The sequence below is a fragment of the Bacillus rossius genome, chromosome 3, assembly GCF_032445375.1.
Source record: "Bacillus rossius redtenbacheri isolate Brsri chromosome 3, Brsri_v3, whole genome shotgun sequence".
NCBI classification, from domain to species: domain Eukaryota; kingdom Metazoa; phylum Arthropoda; class Insecta; order Phasmatodea; family Bacillidae; genus Bacillus; species Bacillus rossius.
The window spans coordinates 54,974,722-54,991,131 of NC_086332.1; the positions used below are offsets into that span (position 1 = coordinate 54,974,722).

The following is a 16,410-nucleotide window of genomic DNA, read 5'->3' on the forward strand; positions in this document are numbered from 1 at the left end:
GTGCGCGGCCGGTGGCAGTGTTTCCATACTGCCCCTATCCTTTTGGAATACCGGACCCTCTGGTCTGAGGCGCGTCATGATATTTCCGCCTGGCAGGCGCGTGTCCAGCTGTCCGGCATTCTGTCTCTCTCCTTAACGCGGGGCACGGTGTGGATGTTTCTTCGTCAGCTGCGGGCCAACCGCTCTCCCTATCCGCCGCTGCGCCTAGACGGCTGGCCCCTGGAGGACCCAGTCGCTAAGGCCGAGGCATAGGCCGATGTGTTCCACAGGACGTTCCAGCACCACGATCTGCCCCCTGGCCATCGTCATCCGTGTTTGCCTGACCCGCCTCCTGTGGAAGTGACGCCCAGCCTCCACCGTCCCTTGGCCACTCCTCGGGAGGTGCAGCGGGTCTTGGGGTGCCTCCGCTGCAGGACAGCACCTGGGTACGACGGTGTGTAGGCACAGCTTCTCCGCCAGCTGTCGTGGAAAGGGGTCGTCTTCCTGACCCAGCTCGTCAATGCCATCCTTCTTCTGCAACACTTCCCTCTCCCGTGGAAGACCGCTGTGGTTGTGCCGATTCCCAAGCCTGGCCAACCTTGACACTTGTCCACTTCTTACCATCCGAGCTCGCTTCTCCCGATGATGTCGAAGGTCGCCGAACGTGTCTTGCTCTCGCGGTTGAGCTTCATCACGGACCAGCTGCAGCTCCTTTCGCCGACGCAGTTTGGTTTCCGCCAGCGGCACTCTGCTCTCCATCAGGTGGCTGTGGTTGCCGATGACATCCCCGCGGCGTTCAACTGGCAGGAGCACTCCGCCCTTGTTCTTCTCGACCTCTCGCGGGCGTTCGAAAGCCTCCATCACATGTTCCTTCTTCGCAAGCTCCGCTCTTATGGTTTCCCGGAGTATTTCCTGGGTGTTTTAGGCTGTTTTCTCTCTGGCCGGACTTTTCGCGTTCGTGTGGACGCGTCCCTGTCGGTCTTGCGCTCCGTTGCTGCCGGCACCCCGCAGGGTGCCTTGCTCAGTCCTATGCTGTTCAGCCTGTTCGTGCTGGACATCCCGATGTCCCCGTCCACCAGGTGCTCCAGTATGCTGATGACACCGCGCTCCTGCTGTCTGGCCCGGACGCTCTTTCGCTCGGGGCCCGGGCGCAGCACGGCCTCCGGGCTCTCAGCTCCTACTTGCAGTCCTGGGGCATCATGCCCAACCCGCGGAAGACGGTGGCGCTATTCTTTACGAAGCGACACCGCAGGCCCCCTGCTCCTCTGTCTCTGCTCGTCGCCGTCATCCCTTGGCCGTCGTCCGCGAAATATTTGGGTGTCCATCTCGACCCGACTTTGCTCTGGACCGCCCACATGCACCAGATGACGCAGCGCGCCCGCACGGCGATGTGGGCTCTTCAGCCAGTCCTGACGTACCGCAGTCTGCTGCCCCTGGTGCGCCTGTGGCAGTCCCTTGTGCTGCCGATCTGGCTTATGTGCCGCCTTTCACTTTTCGGCCTGTTCGCTCTGCCTACAAATGGTGCCTGCGGTGTATGGTTGCCTGCCCTCACCGCACCGTGGTCGACCTGCTCTACCAGCTGGCCGGTGTAGAGCTCCCTGCAATTATCGCGCAGTAGATCGCGGCCTCTTTCTTCTATTGGTGCGGGCGCCATCTCAACCCGGTGATCCAGGCATCGCTGTCTATGATCCGGCAGCTGCGCACCCCCACTGCCGGATCCGCGACTATGTGCTTCGGGAGCCTCACTAGTGCTGAGCTCTGGCCTTGTGGGGACCTGCAATCTACGCTGATGCCTCCTGTCTGTCTTCCCTGGCTTTTCGGGTCCTTGCCTCTGCCTGTTTTCCTGCCTGCCTTTTTTTGGCTCCTCATGATATTAGCCATGTTTTTTTAACCCCGTTTATTGACCTTGCATTTGGGCGTGAAACTATTTTTGTACTTTTGCTATTTTGTAACTTTTGCTGTGCGCTAGGTTTTTTGTATGTATTACAACTTTTCCTAGCATTCTTATATATATATATATATATATGTATTGTTCTTACCCTGTTTGCTGTGTGTTCTGTGTTAAGCTCTCTGTAAGCGCGCCAAAGCGTAGAGTCGTTGGAACCTGCTGATCCCTCGGCTGCCCGGGTTCCTTATGTAATCCTAGGTTGTGATGTGGTGATGAAAAAAAAAAAAGACCCGCTCCAACGACCTCGTCCGTCCTGCTGCTTGTGGTTGTGACTACTGCTGCTGCCGGGAATTGCGGTAAGAGACGTCGCCAGAAACCAAGTCCGTAACGGACTCTGAAAATATTTGGTGCGTAGTAAAAAAAACACACTTCAACGTCGGACTTAGAACATTTTCCTAGGAAATTGGTTGTCGTTGGACTTAGAAAATTTCACTGAGTGGGCACTTAAGAATATTGCCACGGCAGTAGAAAGTAAAGTTCTCGTGAAGTTGTCACGAAGGAAAACAGTGTTTGATATGGCAGTGAGTAAAGGTAACAGTGGGGCTAGTGTCGGACGAGGTGTTGAGGACGCACATGTTACGTAAATTTTAACACCTTTCAATTACGTTGAAGGCACATAGGTTATGTAAGTTTTACAGCCTTACGTTCAGAACAAAGGGAACATATCAGTCTGTGTATCCACGTACATCGTATACCTTACGTGTGTGTCTTACACCTAACAGTCGAGCGCTGAGACATCTTTCCTGGACAAGACAATACGTGTGCTCACGAATATCTTTCTTAGCTGCAGTGGCCATCAACTCGTGCAGCTGTTGACGCAGTAACAGACAGGGTGCGCATCGACGTCCATCCCAGCAGGCTTGGCGGCAGCTATAGCCAAACTTTCAGCCGGTGACCAAGCAAAGTACTAGAACCGACAGGGACTATACGAGGCGAGTATGTGGCTTTCAGACTCCATGTAATAATTATTGTCGTAGTGGAAGTCAAAATAGGATTTCCCTGTGGGCTTCGCCTCGAAATTAATTCTGAACTACTACTTTCTTATTTTAAGTTAAAAGGTGCTAGAACAATAACCTATCGTCAATCAGGTTCATATTAACTGGGCACTGTATAATGTAGGAAAGACTTATATGTACATTTATATATGCTTAGGGTATCTGAGAGATATTTTATTGGAGAATTCCTTTTTCTTGGTTCTAGAATCATATATGTTATATCATTTTAAAGGATGTTAATAAGATGTTTATATTCCAGTCCGTTGTGCGCTTCTTTAATATTTTAACTGGTTTGTGTTCATAAATTGAATTTGCTGGGGCGTTAACCTAACATTTCATGGTGCCCATAATTAATGCTGTTAAATCTTAGCCTGTTCCTTTTGTTTTGTGTTTATATGAAACTTTATTTTTTAACTTTGCTGTTAGCTTCAGACCCCTTTGGTCTATTAAAATCCCCCAGACCATGTTTATGTACCCTGTGTTCATGGATTACAGAATGTAAAACTCAACTATTGTTACTTTGTTGAGTTCACAGCTAGACGACGTGCTCACTAGAGTCGCCATCTGATGAAAGTGTCTAGAGTTATTGTCAAGCCTGGAGATCTGATATTTGTCTATAGTGTTATGTTAATTGAGAAACTTTTGTTATAGATAAACTTTATATTGTTTACTCTGACATGCTATCTCTGTGATTGTGACTCTTGCCCTCCCATCCCTCTTTTCCGGACAGGAGGTAACACAGGGATCTAACCAAGAATAAAAATTGATCGAGTCAATCAGTAAATTAATTACTGATTTTTTATATTATTTTTGAAATTCATTCAAAATTTCTAGCTAAATAATTGCATATTTTCAAGATTACAGCCTAGATGGCCGACAAGCTGGCAGATATCACGGAAGTAATTACTACTGCACTCTAGCGGGTAAAAATTTAACTAATATGAGTACTGCCAACTCAAGAAGACGAAAACCAGATGGCTCCCAAAACATTATACTCATCGTATTATATCTGTTTTAGTAGTAGTGAGTCTTATTAGAGGAAACTTTTTTTAAATTGTTTATTTTCACAAGTTTTTTCGTCGAGAATCTAACCAAGGACTCTGAAAAGTATGATGTATAATTTTTTTAAAAGTATTTCTAATCATTTTTCGTAATTATTATTTTTGTTTTAATTTCAATTATTCATTTAATAAACAGGTCTTGGCGGGATCGAACTGAGGACTTCTTGATTTAAGTATGTTTAGCAAATTTTTATTTAAAGTAGTATTTAAATATTTTTTTATAAAGTTCATAATTTTTCTCGGTTTTCTTCTTAATAATAACGCATTTTGAAAAAGGCAAAAAAAAAAATGCGGGCGTGACACTATCCGAAATGGCCACCGGCGTCTCGTACATAGGCAACGAGCGGCGAGCACGATCAAAAATAGCCGAATCCTCACGATTGGAAAGCCAACAAGCAATCAAGGCATCTAGCTGTAGTCTCATTAGAAATACCTTGTGCCTGAAAATACATTTACTATTTATTTATGTGATTCCGTGACCAAAGTGGTTTGAGTGGTGAGATCTCCTCCTCCCACCAACACGACTAATTTTCACTTCCCTGTAAAACTTGTTTTAGGTAATGTGTGGCTCCGGGACCACAGTGGTTTGAGTGGTGAATTCCCCACATCTCACCAACAAAGCTAAGTTTCGATTCCCGGGGTGGTCACGAGTGGTTTTGCGAGTGGGAAAACGTGACGGACGTTGCAGCGAGGTCTACCCTGTCCTCTCATCAATGGTCCCGACGCACAGTGGTTCCAAATCCCAAATGGCTGGCCATAAATAGAAAGTATTGTTGAATCGCTACGAAATTTGGTACTCGGTAGTTTTTGAGGTCGCTGAACACGAATATGAAGTCAAATTTTACACAAACAAGATGGTGGCCTAAAATTGGCGGACATTTTTTCTAAATTTCATTCAATCGCTAAGAAATTTGGTACTCCAGGGTTTTTGAGGTAACTGAACACGATTATTTTGTGATGAAACTAAATAGTTTGTGTGTGTATATATTAGATTGGGAATATATGTAAATACAAATACACTCCGTTCATTAATACTAATATATAGAAACTTACATTAAATAGGTATTACTTTTGTTTAAAACAAATTACAAAAAGATAGTAGACTTACCTACAGAGTCAAATTGCTGTCCGAATCACTATCGTTATTGTCGCTAGAGTCGCAGTCAGTCAATCTGAGTACTTTTTGGTTGTTCACAGTTGGCGGTATCAACAACGCCATTGCTTCACGTGATAATGATTTGCTTGACTTTGCTGGCAGCTTGCATAAACTTGAGATAATAGGGTCATAAGCTATCAAAAGTCGTGCGAAAACATCCTCCATATTCTGTTTTCTACAAAATTTCCGGGAAAAGTCTTGTCTAAATAATTTTATGTAATTATTACATTCCTCTGACATCTGTCCTATTGGCAGCATCGTAAACCCTATTATTTTCGCACCGTGAATTAAAAGCTTGTGCACAGTAGTGGGCATTTAATACCAAGGATAAAGTAGCACATATCTATGGGCTGTATCCACAGCATATTTGTGAAATTCATCCACATTTATTTCAAAACCACACGATATCACTTGTAAGATCACGTGGAATCTTTTGATTTAATCTTCATCTAGTCCCGTTATAGATGCGGAAACACTGGAATTTTGAAAGAAACGACGAGCTGTATTACCGTCATTCGTGCTACCAAATCCTTGTTTCGGTTGGTCAATCAAAAGTCCCAGTTGTTCACGGAAACTTTTTTGTATGGTCGTTTTACGACTTTCGATGCTTTTTTTATCTGTTTGCCATTTTTTTATTTCTAATTTGTATGAAATATGTATAAGGCACTCGAAAAAACGAATCCACGCGTGCAGTGATGATAACCCATATTGTACATGATCTTCATTTATCTTTCTCTTCAAAATCTTGTCTATGTCATTGAATTCTTTGGATGTAGCATCGCAAAGATAGCATCGTGGACTTGATGCAGTATATGTCAGTGAATTGCAAACTTTACCATCAACCATTCTTAAGGCTCATTTGTAGGCTATTGTGATTGCTTTTCCGTCCACAATCGCATGAAAAGGTTGAAGCTGGTTTTTTTGTTCTTTGATGTCATTCACTTCAGTGCGTGTTCCTTCTGCAGTCTCTTTTAAAAACTCTATTTTTATCGGCCTAAAAAATCGAGGGAAAGAAGGTCGTGGATTTTTCCACACGATTATCACTTCGTTATTTCCTTCATCAACAAAAATGAGCTGTAGTGGCACAAGCGAAGTGAAGAAAATAGTGGCATCTGTTTTATCTCCTTCGTCATTATCGAATTTTTGTTTGAAAATACTTTGCCACATACTTTCGTCACACCCCCATTTGCAAATCAAATCCAATTTATAAATTTCTTTGGATGGGAGGGAATTAAAAACTTCACTTTGCACCATCAATATATGATCTGCTGTATGATCTAACAGTGCTTGCAGTTTTACCGCAGCTTTACTTTCGGTGATAGTTATGTCATCTTTGAGCGGATAACATTTTTTTTCGCCCCTAGCACAGATTTGTACGATGGATACATTTTCGAATTACGTTCCAGTGCTCCAGAGCGTATTCCCTGATAAACATGTTTGGACATACGGTATTCAATTATTAGAGAAAGAGCAGCATTAGCGGAATAACAATCGTGAGTATCGTTTGTGACAGTGTGTAAAGCTTGCTTATATTTGGATGCTCTGGTAGGACTGCTCAGAGCAGCGTCTTTCACTACTTTTGCGGCGTCTAATTTCCCTGCAGCTCGAAGACTCATGTGGGTGGCAAAGGCAAGCTCTTCGGCACTGGACTGGTTACGAATATCTGCACTTTTTCTTCTTTTCGACCGGTCACTGGAGTCTTCGAAGCTCTGCGAACGGCGACCACGTCCAAGAACTTCAGCCGTATCCTTATTTTCTGTTGAGACTTCCTTATTTATCTCAAAGGCGAGGACTGTGCTTAGCCAATCCATATTTTTTTTTAGAAACCTCGCCTTAATTCTTTTAGCTTTTTGCCATTTGTCTCGCAACTCACATTATAACTTACGAATGTTTAGTTTTTCATCTGCGGATAATGTGTAAGGACTATGGACTTTTTTGGACAACGCAACCTCAATGACTTTGTACACTTCATTCGCATTATCATTTAAATGATTTGCCAGTAAATCGAACAGCTCCTGTCGCGTGAAGCCAACTGCAACCCCTTCACTGCTTATCCGAGAGCCTGAAAAAAATCAGTTCAACAGTGCGACAAATCTAAATAATTTGCTAGAATCAATAATGGTTTTGTTAATGAAAATAACAGTCAAATTCTGTTGAATAAAATGATTTTACACGAAGAAATAAAAATGGTAACCATTACATTTAATTGCAGCCTACACATGTTACATATTACTTGCTTGAAAAATTTTATGTATAAATGCGTGAAAAAATATTCAGACAAAAATCTTAATTTAATACATTTCAAACATTTTTACGATTCAGAACCATATTTGTTTTGGGTACAACACGATACAACAAGATTACTATACCGAACTGAAATTTTTAAAATTATTTTCCCTTCGGGTATGAGAAACAAATCATTCAACATCACAGCATGTGCGCCGAAATTGCCGCACCTGAATTCCTGCATATATTTACAAAAACAGTCACTGTAACCAAAGGGGCAGTTTGGAGCAGCTAATTTTTTTTGCAGTTATTACTCAGGAATGTAAATAATGGCGTGATATTTGATTCGTCGCTGAATTATGTAGAATTATTAACTTTTACTTAATATCACATAACTTTTTTTCGCCGCGAGCACAAAAATTTACAGTAGATGTTTTCTTTTTTTTCTTGGTGTGTCGTTTAAGTGAACAATCCCAATGATATAACAATAATGTACTTACTTCCAGGAGAAGATTCCATTTTGAAAATTTCAACTCGCTCAATTCCACTACACGTTATTTCACTTCAAACGCAACGTAATTTTTACACCATAGCGCACTACCGATACTACCTGCACGAGCATTTCCGTTCGACTGGCATTCCAACGGCTCAGTGCAACATCTGTCACTTCCCGTCCCTTGGAAGGGACGCCAGAAATACCCCTCTACCTGGCTCAACAGTTAGAATTCTTCAAATGTAAACTTCATTTTTCTATTTTTGGCCAGCTATTTGGGATTTGGAACCACTGTGCGACGGTTTCTACAACACGTGCATCTCACACTAAATTATTGATGTCTACGATACATTAAACATAGATTAAGTTATTGATACTACACAAGCATTTGTGATATCTTGAGTTGGCTTCTAGGCTTCAGGTGAGGTATGTTTCTGATGACGAAGCATTACTTGCTCGTTTGTTCAGATAACAATGTAGTCATGTCTTAACTGATATGAGTCATCGTCTGTGTTAAATCTCCCAAGAGCAGATAAAACGGCACGATAAAAGACATTAGGTGCCAAGGAGAGATCACAGATCATAGTTATGTTCACTCGGTGAGTGTGCTGCTAGAAACGGGTGTTAGTATATTTTGGCCAGCAGAACATATGGTAATTTTTCATTAAAACTACTACATTCGCCAGGTATGCTTTCCTAGTAATTATTTACCCCTGTTACGTTTTACTTTTTTTTTCCGCAAAGGCGACAGTGGACTGGTTATGAACACGGGCGGGAACATGAGGTATTCTTCACGCACTATGTAGAAACACCTAACGTATTCCATGGTTACGAACCAACATGCGGTGTGTGTTTTGTTATAACTTGTGAGCCTCGAAATAAATTTATGAGGACGAAGGGCAATCCATAAACTTTTAGTATTTAACTTCGTTGTTTCAAGCATTTAAGGTCTTAACTGAATTGTTATGTGATTATTAAAATTACTTTGCGGAACATAATTTCATTTATTTATTTATCTTTAACGCGTGCACTGCCAAATCGGACATAAACCATAAATTTAAAAATAAAACTACTACTTACATGATTTTCAGGTGGGGTCTCACACGATATTTTTATAATTAAAATCTTCTCGTCATTAGGATTACTTAAGTGATATTTATATAAATTTTAAGCTACACTGCTCTTCGCTTTTGTTGCCTGTTACAATTATTTCCAACATACATTTACTAAGTGTGATATAATTATTCTTAATAGTCGTGTAAATATTTGTGATTGTTATCACTTGCAAAAACTTTTAAAACAAATTTATATATAACTAAATAAATACATGTAAAACATATTTATGTCAGAACAACAAATGAAAGAGTACTGAAGCAACCTACGGAGGTTGACTGAAATCGTCAGAGCACCGAAGTCGTCACTGGGTGATATGTTCTCCATCAACGGTAATGCCCGGCAACTTGGAACGATTGAACGTGCGAAGAAACCAACCAGAATAAAGTTTAGTTCCAAGAAATAAATGTCGCAGGTGGTTTGCTAAAAACGATGAATTGAAAGTACAAGTCACTGCAATATAACAAACTGCATCTCCCTCTGAGATACTGATGTTGACGCTATCAGCGCAAAACATTTATGATGGCACATTCATAAGTGCATTTATCAAGGATGCAATGACAACAGCTTGAACTAAAATCATTTAAACCTATGTAGCAAGATATTTGCAATTGCTTGCGATGCGGGAAGACATGTAAAAAAAGTTCTTGGTAGGCTGTATTTTGGACTACAGCCGCCAGATGTTTGTTCCATGAATTTCCATCGCACATAACGGAAATCTTTTGAATAATATAAATTAATTAATGTGAACAAATTAATGCTGCTTTATTTTTTGACGTGAATTCGATGAACGTCTTACTTGATGGTCGGACGGCCACACCATAAAAAGTTCGACACCAAAAAAAAATTTAATTTATTAAAATAACTAAATTACAACATTAGAGCAAATTATCGTTGAAAAAAATTATCAACGCATTCATGAAACAATTGGAGCTTTATTTATAAAGCTGCAGACCGTATTTTTCTTTGCTGCTAAGTAATTTATAGAAGGTAATAATAATGTTTCCGGGTGTCTGCAAAATAATGAAAAGTGGCCTTGAATACTGTAAGAATTGTTAGTTTTTTGTTGCAGGCCTAATCTATCAGCCTTTCTTCCATTGCCTCACGGGTCTCTTCCTTGAGAGTTTGGCGACTGACAAAAAATAACTGCGACACAAAACTGCGTCAAACTCGCCTCACCGTTCACAACCACTGGCTCAACTGACTCCATATCAACATCGGAATCATCAGAGAGCATATACACGTCCATTACAAAATAATTTTATGCATTTCCCGTCGCTTCTCGCGAGGTAGACGGCTGAGGCTCGCTCGAGCGCCAATTTCCCGCCTCGGTCGGGGGCTCGTTTTGCCCCACTCATGGCTAAATTTTGCCTCATTCGATACTTAAAACACTTCCCTGTATTTTAATTGCTTCTGTTCGGGTGATATAGTTTTTTTTCTTTCTTTTCTACACTCCAACATAACTTGTTTTGGCTTAGGTATTTTGCGATTGATGGCTCCAGAACAAAAGTTAGTGACTTTATAATTATTTAACTCAACTGGTACCACTCAGCGCTCACGAAAGAGCAACTAAATGTTTAAATCACGAGAATCGGTCTATTACTCTTGGAGTCACAGCTCTCACTGACTTCAATTCGACGCTGCCCGCCGACATTCATTACGTCAACACTGCAAGTGTTAACCGGGGCGAGTCATACGTAACGACCACGAAAGAAGTCTGCTCTACAAAGATATATTTACTTCAACGCTGTAGCTTTCATGGTTTGCAAGTTTAAAGCGGTTGCGAATCCTCAGCCGAAGTGACACCCAACCCGAAATTAAATACTTTCGTATTCCTGTTGGAAATTCATGTCAAATAGAAAACTGTCGAAGAACCCGTCCGTATAGCTTAGCATTTCGTTGTGATTAGCGCCATTTGAAGTTTGCACTTATTGACAACTTGCGCAGACTTTGGTCTCAAGCCTGAAGTGCGTGGTAGATGAAGCACTACGGGTAGAAACCATTGAGCAAACGGACGGGGGGGGGGAGGCCCATGTTCCTTTACTCTGATTACAGAAGAAATAGTGTACATAATAGTTGGTTTTCTCGTTATGCATAAAAGTACTTGTAATGAGTTGGTGATCGGCTAGTAAAAGCTTGAAATCCAAAACAGAAAAGTGTCCTGTAAAAACGTTTCATTGCGAATTAGAGTCCCGAACGTTTTAGTGTGACCCATAAGTGGAGCCCAGATTTAGACCAAACGCACCAATTCGCGGTAGCTTCTATGCATAAGAGATTGACCCTACGATGCATATTTGGTGGAGAATATTCTCAAACGAAGAAATTGAATAATTATATGTCAAATTGTGTGGTTTCCCATCTCACTTTAATTTGTGGGTAGTAAGCATATGCGGGAATTAAAATGTTCTAACTGTCATACTTAACTAACGTGTATGTATACTTGTATTTAAATATAATTTTGGATATCTAAAAAAGATATTTTTATGTTATTTATTTTGAATGAATTTTATTTTTTGTGGATCGAATGTGCAGTGTTAGGTTACGTGTATTTTCCTAATGGGTAGACTGTACTACTGCAATATGGGTTCCGTATCTGCATGCCTCGTGGTTTGGAGACTCTTCTCTTATATACTTGTAATAATTGTATCAAAGCTATGGGTAATGCGCACTTTGAGATGCCTAATGGGAACATCGACACTTTATCAGGCGGATGACATCTGTGATTTTGTACCTAGTAATGCAGATGATAGTTTGCTCGTAGTGTGGATGATCATTATGCTCGGATATGTGGTAATGAAAGAAAACAACAAAAAGGCTTTCAATCATGGTCTTACCTAGATTTCAACCCAGGACCTCGGTTTTCATGATAAAAATAATTAAAGCCTAAATTAATTTTTTACTGATAAATGATCAAGCCAAGGATTACTATCGATCAAATGTTTTAAATCTGTTATTTTATTATTTTTTTAATATACCTACTTAAAATATTTTTCTTGATGGCTACATCATTTAAATATTGACGGGTTATTAGGAATGAAGGAGAGAAAAATGTAATAAGTTTATTTTTTAAATCATCAAATTTTTTTTCAGAATTTTATAACTGTTTGCGAAATTTTTGACAACTATTAAATATATATTTTCGAGATGAAGACCAGGATGGTCGAAAATACTTATGGTGGCTGGTTAGGTGTATTACGTTGTGGTGATTGACACTAATTTTCTCTAGTACATATTAAGAAAAAAAGGTGATGATTGACTTTAGCACACTGTGGGACAGGAAATAAAAATCAAATATGGCGACCAGTACAGCTGTCATGACATAACAATGGTGGATACAGGCAGAGCGCGCATGCATAAAATGATATAGGTAGTTAGTCTGTTAGTAGATACCGTAGAGGATGTACATGTCGCGAAATTTTTTATGTCAATTCTGCGGGAGAAGAAACAGTATTCTCCGAAACCGTGACCATTAGCGCATTTATACTTAAATACTTTTTATCAATTTATGCATTTGTGTATTTATAATTTTCTACTTTATTTGGGTGACGAACATGTAATCCAAATTAAATTAAATAAATTCTGCTATTGATACGATATTTTAATATAATTTTTATAATTCAAGATGACACACATCATGATAGCGTTACTACATAGTATAAAACAAAGTCGCTTCCCGTTGTCTGTCTGTCCCTATGATTGCTTCCATCTCTAAAACTAAGCAACGGATTTTGATACGGTTTTTTAATAGATAGAGTGATTCAAAAGGAAGGTTCATATGTATAATACATGCATAATATAGTAGAGAAACACTTAAAATTTTAGAGGTTTCTAATGTGATGTCGTAAATAAACACATTTTTTTTGCACTCACATTGCAAACGCTGGCTGAACACTACGAGATAGATCGAAATAATGACTACAGTATTGCACACCTAAAAAAAAATTCTACAAAAAAGTCCGCGACGGTATAGTCTATCCCTTAGGGATAACCCACAATAACCATTTTTTATCCTTTACTTTTTACGAGAAATAATGGCTTATTTACGAAGCGATTTTAAGCAATACAGCATTAATACATATCCAATTAAGTACCTTAAATATATTGTGCATTTAATTGATCTATATTATGTTTGCGTTGTCTAATGACAAAAAAAGCTGTGAACGTTGTATATAAAGACATTCTGTAGTATATTTAGTATCAGCATTGCACCCGTGCGAAGTCGGGGCGGGTCGCTAATATAGAATATTCTACCATTAAAAGTGTGCGTTCTCTAGAATGTTTTAAATATTTTAAAAGTCAAGGTCAAATTAGAAGTATCCAGTAATTTTTGTTTAAAACAGGGAAATATGCCTAAAAATTGTTAACTTTAAATAAAACGGGAAACTTTGGGTTGTTTTGAGGAATGGGACTCATTTTGGTTAGCAACAGGTAAAGAGTTCAGATAATCCAAAATGGCTAAACCTGACACCTACACCACACCTTTAACCATGACTCCAAAGGAACAATCAAATATACAACAAATATTTATTTGTAAGTTTTTTTCAGGATTCAAAGAGTTCTTGGGAAGTTTAGCTTTATTTATATCAGATGCATGAATTTTTAAAAGTCTATACATTTAGTTTATAATCATATTCAGATACAACTGCAATAAGGTATTACAGACGTAGAAACTCTCCTCTCAGCTCAGTGCCAAATAATCTTCACTTATGGATAACTCAGTTTAGTACAAATACGACTATGTTCGTGTTGTCCAGAAGTGTTGTGGTGTGCAAAATGTCTTACGGGATTCATAACTGCAACACGTTTTAACTGATTTTACAAATGCTTTTAGAGCAGAAACACTTTAAGGAAAGTATAGAATTATTAAATTATTTCTTATAAAGTTATAAACGACAGATATAAAATATTAATAAAACCTTATTAATGGCAATATAAGGATTCGTGTTAAATACACAACATACCAATTCGTCTATTTGCTAGACATGACAGTACTACCTAGTGTACATAAAATAACTCTTAGATTAGCTTATTTCAGTACAAAATTGTTAATTTCAAAATATGTGTTTATATGAATAACATAATAAGTATTTAACGAAATGCAAATTTTAACTTCGTTCATTTTGTTTCTTATCCTCATTTTTTACCCATTTTTAAAATAAAAACGTTTCCCCATTTTAAGCTTAGGAAATGTGGTGCGGAACGGTGTACTATAAAACTATGTTCACCTGCTAAATAGTAGTTTATATTTAAACAGTGCTCGACTAAAGGCATACAGAATAAAAATCGTTATTTCTTTATGAAGTTTTCCACCAGAAGGCATGACATTTAACCTCAATACAACTTAAATATCTGATATTTATTTCTCTTTGTAATTGCCTTATCTGTCTAAACTCAATCTCTTTATATTGAAACTGTGTTAAATGAAATTATGACAATTAAGAACTTTATTTAATGTAATACTGTTTAATGCTAATAATGGTAATTTGTAATTTTAAATTTAATATGTCTTTCAGAATAGCTATATTTATAGCTTCTTTGTGAGGTATCATCGCAAGGCTGCCTTGGTTACCAAGGAGGTATTGATAAGCCTAACATTTTTATTTTAAATGTTTGATCTTTGAAAATTATTAAAACAGTTTACCAGTGTGGCTGACAAAGTGTTAATATGTTATTATATCAGCCAAGTTAAATAAGCAAACATAATTTACTATACGTATGGTGTGACTTAGTTTTATATTAATTTGTGATATCCAGAAGATATTTAAAAAAATTTAAATAAGTAAAATTATTATTGTAATTTGAGTTCTGTGATAAATGTTGAATCTGTGAGAAAGACGTATCAATCATTATATATTTAATAGTTATCTGCATTCTTGAAAAGTGATAATTTACTTGTTGAACTTTGTAAATTACTATTGTTACAAAATGAGTCATTTAAATTGCAGGACAAGCAAAAATATTTTATTACTGTATAATTTTACATTTATTAAATAAATTAAGTAAGGCAGTAATGAACTTGTTCACGTCATCGTCTCTATTTCAGTGAAGTCCTGGTAGTCCTGAGAAACATCTTGTGTAATACGACTGACTGCTTGCCCGGACAATATTTGAAGTATTAATATTAAAATTTGAGACGGTACATAACATCGTAGTTAAGTTACATTTCTTGAAAAAATTTATTTTCCAAGTTTTTCACTACAAAATGGTGCTCCATTTTTTCAGACAGGCATAGTTATAATTGACCTGTAAATGTATTTCTGAACCATACCGTCATACGTAAAGTTATTATTTAAAGAAAATCTTGTATTTGTGTACTTTTTAGTGTCAGTGTATTTTTAGTGCATTATTATATATGTTGTTCATGTATGAGATATTGGGTTTAATATAATCTTTATTTTGAGTTAAAAGGACGAAGTTATTTTAATACATAAATTAATTTTCAGGAAATAATACTATTATTATATAGTAAGAAATTTTTTGTAAATAATTGCTCAAAATTATAATTATTGCTGGAAAAATATCTGTATACGTATACTATGTACAAAGACATACATTTAGAATAATAATAAAAATATTTATTACTTAATTTATAAACCCACTCATTGTGTCTGAAATAAAACTCTGAAGTATTGTGTGAATGCATATTAAAAAATCAAAATCGGTAGAAGCACAACAGATTTCAATAATTTTCTTAAGTACCTATAGTATTTATAACTGATTTTCAAAGATGAATATCACCCTTAGGTATTCCTTAAGGAATAACTACATAGAATATTTTGGATGGGTTTCTAAGGACCTGTATATTCTGTATGCCACGTAGGTAATCTAGTTTTTTTCTTGGTTACAGTTTCCACAATGGCCATTATATTAAACTCACTGTTAGCTGACATTGCAGTGGCCATTGCCACTGGCTTTGTTATGCTGTACGTTTACTACGCCAACATCCACCAGTACTGGAAGAGACGAGGAGTTCACTACGTTAAGCCAACAATGATTTTTGGAAACTTGAGAGGGGTCTTCTTCCAGAAGGAGAACTTTGGAGAAGTTGTGTCTAGAGTATACCAGAGTAACCCCAATCAGCCTGCTATCGGGATATTCGCAGGGAAAAAGCCCATCCTAGTGGTCCGAGACCTGAACTTGGTTCGCAACGTGCTGGTGAAGGACGCGCATGCTTTCCTGGACCGCCCAATCGACACGAAATAAATCAGGACCCTGGGCGCCAGGAACCTCTTCGTCCTCAAGGGCAAGAGGTGGAGGCACATGAGGGTCAAGCTAACACCCACCTTCACCTCCGGCAAGATCAAGAACATGTTCTATTTGATCAACAACTGTGGCAAGGAGTTGGTCAACTGCATCGACAAAGAGATGGCGAAAGGTAAAACCACTATAAGAACAACACTATTGTAACTCATAGTAACCATTATTTTAATTAAAAAATA

General features: G+C 38.5%; 1 protein-coding gene across 1 annotated transcript in view; it reads left to right on the forward strand.

Annotated features, from left to right (window-relative positions):
- Positions 1-8,433: 8,433 nt before the first annotated feature.
- Positions 8,434-16,410, forward strand: part of LOC134530708 (cytochrome P450 6k1-like) — a 38,546-nt gene continuing 30,569 nt past the window's right edge. Inside the window, 2 exon segments of the mRNA XM_063365806.1 lie at positions 8,434-8,544; positions 15,819-16,346. Of these exon segments, the coding sequence (XP_063221876.1) occupies positions 16,232-16,346 (115 nt within the window). The 5' untranslated portion in view covers positions 8,434-8,544; positions 15,819-16,231.